This window comes from Chamaea fasciata, unplaced genomic scaffold (genome assembly GCF_029207755.1).
Source record: "Chamaea fasciata isolate MVZ Bird 193981 ecotype frontalis unplaced genomic scaffold, bChaFas1.0.hap1 SCAF_3, whole genome shotgun sequence".
NCBI lineage: Eukaryota > Metazoa > Chordata > Aves > Passeriformes > Sylviidae > Chamaea > Chamaea fasciata.
Window position 1 is genome coordinate 90,870,686 of NW_027094088.1, and position 16,372 is coordinate 90,887,057.

General features: G+C 40.5%; 1 protein-coding gene and 1 long non-coding RNA gene across 2 annotated transcripts in view; one reads left to right on the forward strand and one right to left on the reverse strand.

The window, feature by feature from the left end:
• The first annotated feature begins 842 nt into the window (after positions 1-842).
• On the forward strand, positions 843-12,290 carry LOC136287259 (uncharacterized). Its single transcript, XR_010720123.1, has 4 exons — positions 843-941; positions 1,331-1,553; positions 6,909-7,057; positions 12,164-12,290. It is a non-coding gene; the product is annotated as an uncharacterized lncRNA (long non-coding RNA).
• The window catches only part of AGPAT5 (1-acylglycerol-3-phosphate O-acyltransferase 5), a 55,471-nt gene continuing 47,321 nt past the window's right edge, over positions 8,223-16,372 (reverse strand). Inside the window, exons 7-8 of the mRNA XM_066179802.1 lie at positions 12,572-12,695; positions 8,223-10,785 (exon numbers count right to left, since the gene is read on the reverse strand). Coding sequence (XP_066035899.1) covers positions 10,560-10,785; positions 12,572-12,695 — 350 coding nt within the window. The 3' untranslated portion in view covers positions 8,223-10,559. The remainder of the gene's footprint in view (positions 10,786-12,571; positions 12,696-16,372) is intronic.

Genomic DNA, 16,372 nt, shown 5'->3' on the forward strand with positions numbered 1-16,372 from the left:
AGTAGCCACTGTCACAAAAGCCGTGCATGCAGGGCAGTTCAGGTTTGAAGCTTTATTCTAAACCACACAGAAAGATCTGGGATTGACGACTTCTCTGCAACGAAAATCAGCGTTTCCCTTCTGTATTTGCGGCTTGATGTGGGAAAACTCCAGATAATGTAACGAAAAAGCTATCAGCCCTTATGCCCAAACACCCATGCATTCCCTGTGTGTTTGTGCGCTTGCTGTGGGCACGCTGGCCAGAGTGCCAGGGGCAGATGCCAGGAGGGGCACGGCCACAGTCCTGGAGTGTGCTTGGCATCAGCATGGACATGCTGCTGGATAATAACTACCCCCTTACAGCTCTGGCTTACAAACTGTCACAGCTCTCTGGTCCTCCTGTGTAGCTCAATGTAAGAGCTTCTCCCAGGATAGGAATTAGGTGTGAAATGTTTCAAAAAGCTGAGCTAGCCCGTGTCACTTCAGGGCTACTGAGCATGGAAAGTAGGCTAAGATGGGGCATTCAGCCCCAGGCTCCTGTCTCCAACAAAGACTGAGTTTGCAGGGATGTACTTCGTTACGATTCAGGGCTCATGTAAAGACACATAGAACTCCGATTTCTTCAGAGGGCATTATAGCAAAGTTTATTGAAAGAAAGATTCTTTTTGTACAGTGTTTCAGTACAATGAATAGGATTGGTCCTTTAGGGCACCACCTTTTTGTAAACATCTCTACCAGCAAACAAGTTGGAAAAACACCAGGTGACAGCAAGAAGATATGTGCAAGGTTGTTTTGGGTTCCTACTTATGATTTCCCAGGCCAGACTGAGAGAATTTTGTCCTTGGCTTTCCCGCAGGCTTCAAGGCACTGCCTAGAGCCTAAGAATCCATGTTCTGACCACTGTCAGTTCCCACAGGGATGGAGTGTTACCCTTTGGTGATTGTGGCTTGCTGAGAGGACAGGTGAGTTTGAGTTCATTTTCAGGGAAAAAAGTAGCTGGTACCCCAGTACTCAGGGCTGAAGTTTAGTCAGTGATGACAGCAGAAATAAAAAAGGCAAAATAGACAGATGATGGAGCCTCACAGGACCGTGGTAGCCAAGTGCCTTGGGAGTGGATATGAGCAAGGGGAGGCCCGTGTCAGACAATGTGTAAGACAGCATCCACACTGCATGTGTCAGCTGGGCCCAAATTCTGGGGTTTAATCCAAGATGCTGGCTGAGCTGCTGCTGTTGTGAACAAATTACATCTTAACAAACACAAGCCTCTTGGCTCATACTTGCCTCTTGTCTGAGATCTCTGCTGTTTGTCTGAAGCTGCTCCTTTGGCTCTGTTCTTGTGCAAACTCAACAGAATCACTGAGGTGGCAGGTGGTGTAAGAGGAACCCTTGGATCCAGAACAGAAAAGGATATGAGGTTTGGCAGAGTGCTGGGGTCTTACAGCACTGCCTCTCACAACCAACTTGCACAGCATGAAGATGCAAACTCCAGCTGCTCTGGCAGGCCAGCTTGTCTGCAGGGCTAATGAGGATGCTGAAACTCCCCAAAATGAACCCCATGAGCCTGAACATCCAAGGTATGTGGCTATTGCTAATATGTAGTTCTGGCATACTCTATGACTGAAGAAATGTGTGCTGTAGGGTCCTCTTCATGACAGGAATTGCTTCTCTTTTGAATTAAAGCCTGCGTTCTTTCCTTCAGCCTTAAAGTCTCATGTTTCTAATGCATTTTATAATCAAATTTTCAAAATTCTTCCAGGCAGAAGTTAGAAATATCAGCCAGACAGTTTGGTTATAGCAACACTGACCCCACCTGAGTGGCAGGACTGATTCCAAGCACTTGAGACCCATCAGTGCTGGATGATGAAGGTACACTCAGGAACAGTGTTAGAAACTGAGAGTGAACAAAACACAGTATTTGCTTACATGAGGAAACAAAACACTTAGATATTCTGCATGACTTAGCTGCTCTCTGCTTCAGCCCTTTGGTTTAGTTAAACCTTTGTAACCTCTTTTGTATAGCCAAGCTTCCTAGACATATTACTGGGTTTGGCTCAAGTAGCAAAACTTCATTACATGGAAAGCAAATCTGAGATATGTGCAGCCATAAGATGGATTCACTCAAGACATCCAGTTAAAAACAAAGACTGATCCAAACCACAACCAATCCCACATCGATCCTTGAGTCCAAATTTTCTCAGAGTTTGAGGCTGAGGGAGGGAAAGATGCAAGCCTACATACATGGCTGGATAGTGCAACCTAAGTTTGGGACTGCCCCATGCATTTTGCCTTCTCAATCTTGGGTTTATTTACAATTTAAATATAAATATATTTTATTATTACTTTTGCCCAATTAGCAAATATTTAAGACAAACTTTGCTTGCTAGGTGTGTGTTGAAGGCTGGGTTTTCTTCAAAGTTTCAGCCAAAACTGTTCATGTTTCTGAGAGCATCTTTTTTTCTTAATCTAATCATGGCCAGATTAAAGACAAAAACCCACTTTCCCCACCCAGTATTCTGCAAATCTTTGAAAAGCAGTGGTGCTTTTTTTTTTTTTCTCTTATTGCAAGAGGGACTTGGAACTGGACAAAATTTAACCTTACGGTTGAAATGGACTTTTTATACTCTCAGTGAAAATTTGACCAATTTATAGAGCTTTGGATAAAAACCAAGCCAGCTGCAGTTCACATGTGCTTGCCAGAGGCCAGCTAGAGATTGCAGGCTTTGTTCTCTGGTGAGTTCATGAGCATGGGACATGCTCCAGGGCCTGGAGTGGGACTTCACTAGAACTTGCAATTCCTAAGTGCTTCAGGCCAAAGCAGCTCTAAATCCAGATATTTGAAAGTACAGATTTTTAGGCTTTTTTTTCAAACTGTTTGTTTCCAGTCTACATGAAGGACATCAGTTGAACTGCATTCAGAGGAGGTGAGACATGCAAAAGAAGGAGATAATTTGGAAAAGTAGACTTGGAACACACAAAAGGAATCCTGGCAGACAGCTGGGGGAACCTGAAGTATGTGAACACTGAGGTGGAAATCAGGGGATGGAGAGGAGACTGAAGCACAACAAAGCATGGAGGCAACTGGAAAGTGATGTGTGGGAAAAGGATGTGAAGGATCTCCTTTTGGCCTCTCTGCATGTTATTCTGAGCTCATTTACGAACACTTGAGGTCACTCAGATGGTCCTCCTATCCATTACTGACTCCTTGGTAAATAAACCTGGCTATGAAGACAGAATTACACATTTCTTTCTCATACCGTCATGGTGAATATTATTAAAAAAGCACCAAAACTTCACAAAATAAAGTGTTTGTTGAACACCTCTAAAATGCAAGGAAGAGCACTGCAATCATAGTACGGACAGAAAACCAGAGCCTGGAAGTATTCCTTGATTATTCAATCCAAGAAGTACACTGTACCAGGTTTAGTGATGTGTGCATGTTCTTTATGTGTTGCTTTCTCCAGCATCTGCAAGTCCTAAATTCTTCTGAAAACTAGGCTTAATTTAGGACAGGCATCTAAGGAATAAGGGAAACTTATAACTGCATGTGAAAAGATTTGACCTGAGCTGAGAAAGAAGAAAGGGATGATAATCTGCAGCCTAGCAGACCCTTATTCAATTATTTTATGGCATCATTTGATCCCAAAATTACTCCAAACTTGGAGGGTTCAGGAGGACTCCTTCCTTTCCGGGATGTCATGTAATTTCGAGAGGACCTTTTTTTTTAAACTTCACATTTGTTCTATTTAAAAAGGAATATGAAGTCTGTTTACTTCAGCTGAACCTGGTGTGGCCCCTGGACACACTGCCTCTGCCATGCACGTGGTGTAACCCCTGTGGTGCTGCCAGTGCCCACCTTTGTGCTGAGACCCGCCCTTCAAACGGGCACGTGGTTGTGTCACCATGACTGCAGCTCTGTGTTGGCCTGAGCTCCCATTCCTGGCTTCTGCAGGGCTAATGGATGGGCTGCCCAGGCTTTATCACAGTGCCCAGCATCCCTGGTGATGGCACAGGTCCATTCACACCTCTGCTTTCATACGTGTTTGTGCTGCCAAGAATAATTGTTAGTTTTAAACTGGCCCTGAAAGCAGCAGCCAGCATTCCAAAGGGATACACAGGATAAGCCAGCGACAGCAGCCACTTGGCATTTCCAGCCCTGCGGTGCAAAAGGGGATGTGTTCTAAGCACTGAGACTTCTTGAATCACTTGTGATTTTGTCAGGAATACAATTGAAAGTATCAGGATACGTACGCACAATCTCTTATTACTGTTTAAACTTAGAAAACAATACCATATCCTGTGCCAACAGTACTACTATGGGTTATGAAGAGTTATTTTTCAGCTCTTCGGAATACCTTTCCTTTTCTGGACAATAAAAACACCATTTCTCCAGCAACGTCTATTTCTCTGTCTTTAAACAGCTGTGTGAACCAGGTTATTCACCTATGACTACAACCAAGTCCTAGCTACAAGTGTGGGATTCCAGGAAGAAGTATTTCTGCATTTTGATTTATCTCCCCTGGCTGTAAAAACAGTGTGTGTTTTTCAAGTCTTTTTAACATTCCTCAGTATGTGACCATACTATTGCAATACTTTGTGATAAACAGGAATTTATTAAAGCATCCTGATGTCAAATGAACTTTTTTTTATACCTTGTGTGACAAAAAGTGAAGACTTCCTAGTTTATAGAAGCCAAAAAATACTCATAGATGATACAGATTAGAGGCAAAAATTTATAGCCTGTTTATCATTCAAGACTTTAAAAGGCTTGGGTGCGAACTAGCATAAAGGCAATGCCATTTTCTGGACCTATAGTGTTTCTGCCAGAAGTGCAATAGGACACTATAGGAGATGCAAATGGCTGCTAAACCGTGACAGCCTTAACCAGTGACTGTAATGCATACACCATGAGAAGTAATTTAACTTAATACCTCCAGTTCAGGTTTCAGCCTTGAGAGATCTGCATATTCTTCTATTTGTGCTTGATGTTGTACAGCATGTGATACGTTTTGGGATCATTACAGTGTCAACTCTCCCGTCTTGGCCAACTTGAAATTAAATTCTGTTTCCCTTGTGGTCCCAACTGGATGAAGTAGTTGAAGAGCTAAATAAGGCCAGGGTCTGGTTATATCCAGAAATTCAAAACTGCTTTGGCAATTTCAGCCTTTGTGAGTATCCCTGAAGAAGACAGGGAAGGAGGGTCTTGGTGCAGAGCGTGGGACACACAACTGTAGTGGTGACAAGATCTGCTGGTGGCCACGGTGCGCCAGACTCACTCCTAACATGGAAAGCCACTTCAAAAATATAGCACTTCGGGATGGAACCCTTCCCCTGTTCCTCTCTCTGTAACCTCTGCCTGCAGACTGGTGTGAGCTGTTGCCATCTCTGCTTCCACCTTGCTCCTAGGGCAGTTCAGAAATGCCCCAGGACCAAAGCTGAATGCAAACATCCACGTGCCCAGGCAATGCCTTTGGCATCAGATAGTCAGGCTAGCCCTATAGAGCTTCAAATCTTTTCCAACCTAGCCTGGTTAAAAGCAGCACTGGGGACTCCCTAAGGGCATGGAATGGTGGGAAAAATAAAATATCTCTGGTCTTTCTCAGGCCAGGAGTTGTTGAGAGAGTATCTCCTACTTTTCATCCCAGTGACTGGGCTTTGATGCCCTAAAGTAGGCATAACTCTGCAACTTGTAGCTCATCCATGCTTCAAAGCACCAATGAAGCCCAGCCTACTCTATGGAGAGAACACCACATCCTGGATACTTCGCAAACAAGCCAAGTGGGTTTTAGGACCGACTACCCTGAAACAGTTTGTACTGGTCGGCTATGGTGATGCCTCTCACAGGCTGTGATGGTGGGACTGGGATTTGAGGGGCCTGTTTTCTGCAGAGGTTTTGTGGGGAGCCCAGCAGTTCTGACCAGCAGCTCTGTCACTGCACAGCCAGAAAACTGGCAGCAACTTCTGCCCCTGAACATCTGGATCCTCTGTAGGTTCTCTGGGCCTGTCAGGCAAACAGGTTGAAATGGCTCTGGTTCGAATTAGTCACACAGGGAATACAAACAAAGGCATGAAAATGTCCTTCGAAAACTGAGTTCCCACAGAAGATAAAAGGCTGTGGAATAGTTTGTACAAGCCTAACTAATGGAGCTTTCAAATCATAAATATGACCCAGGAACAAGTCACTGTTTTTCAGGGGAGTGTCTGGCCTTTGCCTTTACTCAAAGCCATGCCAAGTGCCAGACAGCGAAGGAGCAGTCTCTGGCACAGGCAGGAGGGAGGGAGATCTATCTCGGATGTCCAATATAGACTTCACAGAGTAGTTTGGTTGGAAGGGACCTTAAAGACCATCTAGTTCCAAGCCACCTGCCATGGGCAGAGAACGTTCCACTAGACCAAGTAGTTCAGAGCTCTACACCTCCTCTTTAAACAACAGTGCCTCCTTCCAGCCCACCAGCAACAGACCCCTGCCTTTCCTCTGGCATCTGCCCACCAAATGCCAGTCCTCTAAAGGAGAAAATATTAGAAGGAGATGGGTGGCAGTGGTCTGTCAGCAGTTTATCAGGCTGAAAACAAATTGGGAAATTCTTCAGTTCCAGAAGAATGAAGTAAATCCAAGATTTGCATCAGTCTGAAAAGTGCTGAAGAATTCATTAGAAAAAAGAGATCACAGTCAGCCTAGGGTAAAGCTGCAAATCTGGGACTGAAACTGGGCAGGTGTCATTCACCATGCTGACAGGGAAACTGGTCCTCACACACAAAACCAATTTTCCCTGGAATCAGTCAGATGTGGTCATGCCTGACTGGAGCTGATGTTTCTAATCTTTGTTTCAGATTATTGTTGCTTTTCCTTCTCTGGACATGCTGTTTTACTTGTGTGACTTTTGCCATTATACAAACTAAAGTAACAATTTCTTCTTTTGTCTTATGCTCAGCAAATTGCGCAGCACACTTCACTGGGAGGACAGAGCTCCAAACTGATGAGACAGGCAAGAACATGAAAATGAGGACAAGAGAAACCTCACTGTGTTTGCTTCAAGCCCTGCCACCAGAGCCACTCTGCTAAAGTGACCTAGAATTGCAGGTTAGGACCAAACTCTGGTTTCCATATTTAGATTGGAAAAGCATTTATAAAGCAGGTGCCAAGATCTTGAACCTGTTAGTTGGTTGTCTACCACATAGTTGAAATTTCGGTCATTAAGTGTTTTTTTATTTGGAGGTGGTGACACGAAACGTTTTTTTTTTTTTTTTTCACTTTTAACTTTAAGCCAAAACTCCCAAACCTGCTCATGGTCCTCTGCATTATCCCAACATGAAATAGTTACCTCTCTCTCCCTTGAAGTGAGTATATACATTCTCTGCATGCTAAAATACCAAAACAACCATGGGCCAACTTTTAAGTACTAAAAGAAGTTTTACAGGTATGCAACATTTAACTGAAAGGAGAAAAAAACCAAGTATTACAGTAAAATGCTTTAGAGTTGTTAGCAAGGACTGCATCTGGTGGAGCCTCTCGTGTCCCCCACGGTCATTTCTTTGCTCTAATATCACGCAATGTTTTGTCACTTCACTTTTTGTGTTCTCCATCAAGTAAGTTAATGTTTGCTTAGCTGAATTCCTTCCCCAAAAGTAAACACAAGGATGTCATTGTGGAACTAGCATTTAGTGGTGGTCTTGCAGGTTTTACACACAGCTTGTGCACAGAGTGGTACTAGTGGGAGAGAATCAGCTCTTATCAGAGGCACTGATACAGCTGGCAAAGGCAGTTTTTGAACATAAAGGTCCTTCTGAGATTTAACACAACATTACAACTTTGACGGCAGGCATTGTTACCAAGATATGCTTCAGGTATTTGTTAGCAGTACCTCTTCCCTGCCCCTGGGTCTGTCCACACTCTGCCAGTGCTGTCAGGCCAAGGCTTACTGCCACTGAGGCCAATTCCTGGACAGAAGCTGGTTGTACACACTAATGAACATCATTAACAAGCAGCAAATGGTGTAGGTGCTCAAGGGTGAAAAGCTGTTGCTTTTCGACTGACTGGTGGTGTGTTGCATTAGAACAAGCACAGATCAATTCCAACACATTTCTGGCTGCGTGGGAAAAAAAGACAAGGTTGTTTTCTTTCAGTTGACTGCTTCTCACACAAGTCCTTCCATGAGGGACTTAAAACCACACTTGTAGCCTTTGTTTAAACAGTTCCAAATTACAAACATGAAAGTGCAGAAAAAATTGAACAAGCAGACAGAACAGAAAAGTTGAATGAGCATTGGCTCTTCTTATTTTAATGAAGAAATATTTCAAGTTAATATCAGTGCATATTTAGAAATAGCATGTGATACTCCCAATGCCAAATACATCAGCAAATTACAGTTTCAAAACTTTATAAATTAATGGCAAGGAAAAAAAAGAGATTAGCATAGAGAATAAGGTTCAAAATAAACATCTGTTTTGTTTGCTGCACTGTGTCAATTATATTCCTGGTACTTAAACAGCAAGAGAGATCCAATATTTCATGTAATTAGGCTCTCCAAAATAGCAGTTATTTTCCTACAAATGAATTAAGCAGTTTGCATTTATTTTTGATGTATAATTAAATGTTATTCTTAGCTGTTACAAAGAAATTTAGTCATGTCAGAGTAAAATTTCATTCCACGACTGAAAAAACTCACACTAACATAGGAACGTTGCCTTCTCGTTATACCCACTGGTAACAGTCAGCTGAGAATAGGAAGAACTACATGTAAGCACATTTGGCTGTTACATAAAATGGCTTTTTTTTTTTTTTTTTTTTTTTTGTTTCACAGCCTCATAACAATACTGTTTTTCAACATTGTTCCCAGTCATTGTTTTTAAAATGGTTCATCAACATATCCTGAATCAATCACTGTTATAAATAACTCCAGTGACAAAATCCATTATGCAAGGACACAGAACTGCAAACTGCAAGTTGTACTGAATGATTTTAAGGTGGAACTGTAATTCCTCTGTAACACTCTGTTAAAAAAAAAAAAAAACCAAAACACAAACCCAAAACCAACCCCACATGGTAAAACCTTTAATTAACTGCCAATAGTGGAATCTGAAAAACTGAGATATAATTTCAAGAGATGTTTAACTCACAATAGACTCTAAAACAAGACAAATCGTACTGAAGCTAGAAAGAGATGCACATTTAAAGCTTGCAAGTGTGATATAAAAATATTCTCTAGTTTTTTAATTTTGATACAGGGAGTCCAATTCTATAATGCAAGAAGATAAAATACATCTTTCCTACCCCATTGCTATACATATAGACTGTTCCCTTGAATCAGGAAATGGCTTTCCCCAACAAATAAATCAGCCTTGGGAATTGCAGACTTTCACAGGGTTTGTTGATTTTGCTTTTTGAAGTGTATTTTCAAGCAGGTGAAATACTGATAGGATATGCATTTCAGTGACTATTATCTACTGTGCAAATCATGTACATCAAACCTATAACTTCAACCTAAGTGCAGTCTGCATGGCCTAGAATGACTCATAATCTAGTGGGATACTACAGCACAGAGATGACTGCCAGGCTATGAAACACCAGGTTAAATCAGGTTAGTGGGAAAGGCACACGTTCCAGATTTAGCAGGAACACCTGAGGGTTCCTTGTTACCACTCCTGAAGCTACAGTGATTCTGTGCACTTCCCAAACAACAAGGTTTGCTTCCAGAAAACCGTGAGGTAACAGGAGACTTCTGCTTATGGCACATACACATGGAAGAGTGTGAGCTCAGCTGAACACTCATGATGCGAGGGGTAATGCAGACACAAGGGAGGCTACAAGGGCTCTGGCCAGAAACAAAAACTCCACATTTCCTTACACTGCACATATTCCTTTTATGCACAAATACCAGGTGCGTAAAATAAGCTGTTTGCTCGGTACAATTTAATGTTTTGCATATGTAAAATAATCACCTAATACTGCAATTTAATCAAAAATCATGCACTAGATAAACAGAGCTTCTTCCCCATGAACAATAATTCTCAGGAACATTTTATTCTGCTTCTGGTAACATCTCATTATTTGCCAGCTTACATAGTCCCTTTAAAATAACACAGTATTTAGTGAAAACTGAAGAGCTAAATGAAAAACAACAAAAAAGAAGTTTTGATTTTAGTTGCGATACAGCTGGGACAGATGCAACTGAGCTGCAAAATGCACCAAAGAGTAACAAAAATTCAACATGAATATCAGAAGAATAAATATATACCCTAAATTAATCTCTGTAAATACATTCACAGGTCCACATAAGACACCCTTATGCATAACTCATAGTTCTTCAGATCTGCAGAGAGATAGATGTTAGTTCATGGGGAAAGCAATTTATCATACGACTTGGTTTATCTGTCATTATTCCAGCAAAAATCAGTAGCAAATTGAAAATCTACATTTATTTTCCCCAGACCAACCACACAGAGGCTTAAGTCACAAAATCTATTATTTCCAATATTTGATCAATAAGGCTTTATTTACACTTTTTTCTATAAAGTCAGGAAAAAATTTGGTGCAATGTGCAAGAAAAGACTGCACATTTCACTGATTGGAGACTAACATCTGCTTATGGTTTAATGCTAACCCACAGGCAGCCAATTAAAGTTCCATATATCCATGTTTTTACATAGAGTTTTCTTCCAGATTCTGTCAGAAGCATACTAGCAGTCAGGCCACCTAAAAACAGCAATGATGGCAAAGTTTTCTTGAGGCTTAGTTTGGAATGAACACTTTTCCCAGGGAACTTATTTCTTCTTTTAGAATCCTTTGCATCATAAAATTCTATTAGTAACCTATAAGCAGAGAAAAAGGAGATGGTCAAAGACAGACAGTAGCCTAAGACATTTTAACCAACCTTACTTTCATTCAGTAACTGCTTCTAACCAAACATTTTTAACAAATGATTTCATAATACGTAGCAGCTCCTCTGTGTAACAAGTTCAAACAATGAGTACACCTTACGAATATGATGCATGTCAAAATACTCAACCTGAACCCTTGAAAGCATTAAGACTGTATTTCCCTTGTGGATCAAATGCAAAAGTGAATATAAAAGTTGACAAGAATTGTTTTCATTCAGCATTTAGCATAAAAGCCCAGAGCACTGGACAATATTGAAGGACAAAACAATACACTGAGCACCAAAGGAGGAGGAAGAAGAAGAATCTTCATAAAATAAACTAATAAATAACAAAGGCTCACAAGACACTGAATATATTGGAAGCTAAACATGCAACAGTAAGATGCTACATCACTGGCTTAGTAGCAACTTTTTTCCTCCTAGTTTTAAAAAACAGTAATAAATGGGTCTAGAAATTTTAAGGTTTTGTTTTAACTATCTCTAAATTTGCCTGACAGACTGCTTTGGTCCCAGGAAAGATGTTCCAGTGATACAATGACACATGGATGATTCAGTTTTGTTCATCTTTACTAGATAACTAAAGGGACAGACACTGGATAGCCTTTTATTTTATGTATCAGTTCCTTATCTATTTAAATTAAATTCAGACTTTCTATCTTTCAAAATTAAAGAAAAAAAAAACTTTTTAGTGATCCTAAACTTCTAAGACACTTTAGTAAGAGTGCCATGTTTACAGATAGTCATGTTAACTTCTATATGAAATTAACATTCAGGAGAAATGAATACATTTTTTACTTCCATGGAGTGAGAGACTGGCAGAACAATATTAAAGCAGAACAGAACTGAAGAACCAGGGAAATTTCTGTCTCACTCAAAGTATTCAAGGATTTAGAAAGTAAACACATTCAGCTCCCTTAAGCAGGACTTCAGATCTGGCAAATTAAACCATAATCTCTCAAACAATACTTAAATCCTACATTTAAGCACAAAGTTCTTCTGGAGAGCAAGGTCTCCCAGGATCTGCTGCATATACTCACTAGTGACCTTATCTGGAGATGCTGGAGGAAGCCAGGCACTTTTTCTGCCACAATTCAAAAATGAACTAATGAAACTTCTATTTCACCTCGTTTCCCCAGTGAAGGTAGGAATTTTGGGGTTAACTGTGTTTTTATCCAGTTGCGGTCTGGATGAAAGATTAGTAAACAATTTTGGCAGAAGAGATTAGAACAAGACCTGCCCCTCTATCACTCCAACTTAACACTGATTACAAGGGCAGAATCACATTGCTTTTTCTTGCTTGCCTACCACAGGCATCTTACATTCCTGCACAGGACTTAACTACAAGAAGATGAATGGAGAGTAATATGAGTCTTGCCTGGAACACAGACTCACACTTCTTCAATCTAAAGAAGGTCAAAACCCGAGGAATCCCAACCTCCTGAGCAAAAGGTTTAACCACAAGGTTATATTATATTGTATGATATATTATATTATATTATATTATATTATATTATATTATATTATATTATATTATATTATATTATATTATATTATATTATATTATATTATATTATATTAATAGGAGTGCCAACATCACTCCTTTTCAGAGAGCTCTACAGCTAGCATTGCTGGTAGCACAGAAATCACGGGTATATTTGTTAATATAAAATAAATAAGACAGACTCTTGAAACAGGAAATTCTACATATTTCTACTCACTTATCCTTAATTTCAAAACGTTCATGGAGCCACCTTCTCATATACATCTGCTCTTCAGGAATGTCCTTCAGTTCAATCCGGTCAATGAAAATATGAACTCTTGGGCATTCCTTACAAAGAAACTCTAAGAAGAGAGCAAAACAACATGACTGAGTTACAAACACACCAAAAAAATCTGACTGTGCCTTGGAAGCCTAACTTCAGTGCTCAAAAACCTTCCCTCCTTATGGTCAGATCCTGAGCTCTTCACTGAATTTAGAAACCATCTGGCCTACACACTTGAAATGGTGGATCACTATCGTGTACAACATGGAAGAACTGTCCTAAAATGCACCTTGCTAACTGTAAAACCCTGTGCTTGAAAACATTACCTCAGCAGCAGTCTACTCATTCAATAGTGTCAGATACAGTAACTTTGATGTCATAAAGTAATCCATCCTGCAATTTTGTTTAAAGTTAGTAATCCTCTTTCCTTGTCCTTTTTAAAATCTAAATTTTGTTTGCTGCTGGATGACAAAATTGGAATTACAGTGATTTCCCGAAGCATCTCCAGGAGATAGTATGCTTAGTTTAAGCAATAACCTACAATTAAAAAGTGTAGTAAGGCAGAAGACTCAGAACAAACTGCTGCTTCCCATTTTGTATCCCTTCATTTTTCTTCTGTCTCACAGAGCTTGAGACAGCCTTGTTGCAAACTACCTCCCCACAGCTCCCCCCTCCCTGGCCCCCATTTCCTCAATTTGTCCCTAGACAAACTTACCAAGCAAGCATTAAGGACAAACAAAACTCCATTACTCAAATGGCCTTGTGGGATTTCTTACAACTAACAAATGGTAAAAATATTGGGCACGATTACTGCAATATACTGCATTTTGTAAATGTGAAATCCTGTGCAGTGTGTATTGGTAACCATTTGCATTTATCAGTAGCAAGGGGTACTGCAGTAACCACAGTATCCCTGGACAGAGATTTGCATGATGTGAGGATAGAAGTCCTCAGAAATTTGGATAATCATCCTATTTTGAAAATGGACCAGAAGTGCCTTCCTACAATACATACAGGCAACAAATGTAACAGGCTGGGTGGTCCCTTTAGGTTGTTGACATTTTTCGGACAGCAGTGCAGATGCACGAAGACTTTGACCCATAACTGTAAGGGGTATCTGGAGGAATGAATGTGCAAATAAATTGTTACAGCATGTACATCTTTATTGTTGTCTGCCAAAGCAGATATCCCCCTATTGGTTTTTCATCTTTACAGGATTATTGATTTGTAAGGACTCTGTTGTAAAAACAATCCTTATCATGTACTAGAAATTGCCTTAAGGAATTTTAAAAGCCTGTTCATGCAAATATGTGTGTGCACTTGCAGAGGGGGAGGGAAGGAGAAGAGATAAAGAGATCCCTAAGGCCTTGAGGTGCTTGGATGCAGAAATCTGTAAGGTGCTGTGTGTGGTTCTGTCTGGACGTCATGCACAGAGCCCTTCACCGAAGCACATGTAAAAGGAGCAACACAGCCACACATCAGCAGCTGGAGAGCTGGATAAAAGCTCCATCCAGGCACAAGTCTATCTCTTGGCCACGGAGCAGGAAACACAGCTGTTGCCAAGAGGTTTCTGGTAGAACCTTCTCCTAGCTACAGCTATTAGCTGGCAGTTAAGTATTTAAGATGGCAAGTTAAGAACTCGGAGTCTGGAGTGATGGTACATGTAGACATTTTCTTCAGGTTTATGTGCAAAGCTTTTACAAAGAAATTAGTGCAATCTAAAAGAATTTTTTTTCACTTGCTTTAATGTGAAGAAAGAATTTTGCAGGACTCTTTCTCTAAGGATACTATCCAGGCCACTACATGAAGGTTCTTGACTATATGAGCACCTAAAAGTGTACTATTATTATCTTAAAATGACAGATGTATTATCCATGTCTTAAATGCTTATTATGTTCATGATGTACAAATCCTCTTTTGAATGGCATTACCTATTAAGTGGAACATTCTAACAATATGCAAAACTGTATCTAGAAAACAAATGCCTGGAAGCCAGATGATCTGGTCTTTTTCTGTACTAGACTCCTATAAAAAGCATCTGTGGTATGCGAATTCAGTTAGAGCTGAAGATCCAGCTTTAAGAGATACTTAAAACATCCTGTGCATTGTATAGTGCATATTTCTTTTTCTTCACAGTACATGGGCTTTTCTGCATAGGAACAAATAAGTCTTTACTGATGCTACTTATAAGTCAGTTATAAATTATTAAGGAAAACTATAAACCAATCAAAACCCAAGACCGGTATTTCAAAAGAAACACCTTCCCGCACCAAAGCTGAAGTGTAGCAATTCTACAATTCTACTCAGACAACAAAATTCCCTCCTCGAATATCAGTGTTGCTGCTGGCTTTCCACCTTAAGCCCAAGTTCCAATGCAAGCTGATTCTTACTACCTCCCACTGTGGTCTTCTTCAACCACTCTAAATTGAATTCCTGTGCTTTCCCCAACAACCTCACCCTCCCTTTTGAGTTTGACTTAGTTCAGCCTCACTCAGGGCTGTGTGACCCGCTACTTTAGGTGCTATCCTGGGAAGGTCATCATTCCCACACATTTATTTGAAGTCCTTTTATCCAAAGCCTGGGTATCAGGACATCTGCAGATGACACTGTAATGCATGCAGTCAACCAAGTCAGGTAATCTTACTAGTATTTAATTATCCACTTCATGTCAGTGTTTAATGCAACTAACCCAACTTCTCTTCCCCCAATCTACAGTGTCACAGCAATCACATAAGAACCCCATTGGATAAGGACAAGATATTGGAGGTTGATTGTGAGAAGAAACAGCTGGATTTTATCACCATAACCTCCAAAGGTTTGTGGTGGTCCCATGACCCTTAATTTCACATTAGCTTAACTCCCAAAAGACTTACGTAATTAAGCTAAGAAACAAAATCTTATTGAAGCAATTTATTATGCGCAAATTACATCCAGCTTCAAGGGACACTAGCCCTTAAGGCCAACATATGATAGGATTTTCAGATTCCTAAACTTGCCAGAATTTGTTATAATTAACAGCAGGAACAAGCAAGCCTGAACTTTCCTTCAAGAGACAAAACAGAAATGCAAATCATGCATTACAAGCAAACATTATGTTGGGGACAGCATTAGTCAAGAACCCTGTACAATTTGGGTTAAATGAACACTAACAACTTGTGTGGCAGCCAAATGGACTGACTTTCGTGTGGGAGATAATTTCCTAATAAAACTTTCTATCTACCTCAGTAACAGATACAAGCATAGAATGTTTATAATGCTTCCAGTGACCAGGCACAGCAGAAGGAAGGAATTGAAAATAATAAAGTGGACCGAGCATTTTTTGTTCTTGAGCTGTGACACTGTATCCCTCCTTCAGTGGGACAGGATTCCCATTAACACAGGGCTTCAGAGGTGAAATCACTGCAGCACTGGGATTTACAAATGAGGTGCAACAGCCTCCAGGAAAGGAACTGAATCCATGGAATTTTTAATTGCAAACCAATATTTAGGGCTACTGCAAAATTCTACCAGTCCTCAACTCCTCACCTTCAACAGCCAATTAATTCTCTGTGGAATTACCAGCACTACCAGGGAAATGAGGAAGAGGGAGGAGAGAAGCTCCAAAACATCGACATATCTGTAACTGAGAAGGGACAAATAACTGTGCTCAGATCACCTTCCCCTTCTGAACCACGTAAATTCATTCCACCACTCCAATTATTTGCCTTGTCCCTTAAGAAAGTTGTGACAGCAGTGTCATACTTAAACAGATATTCT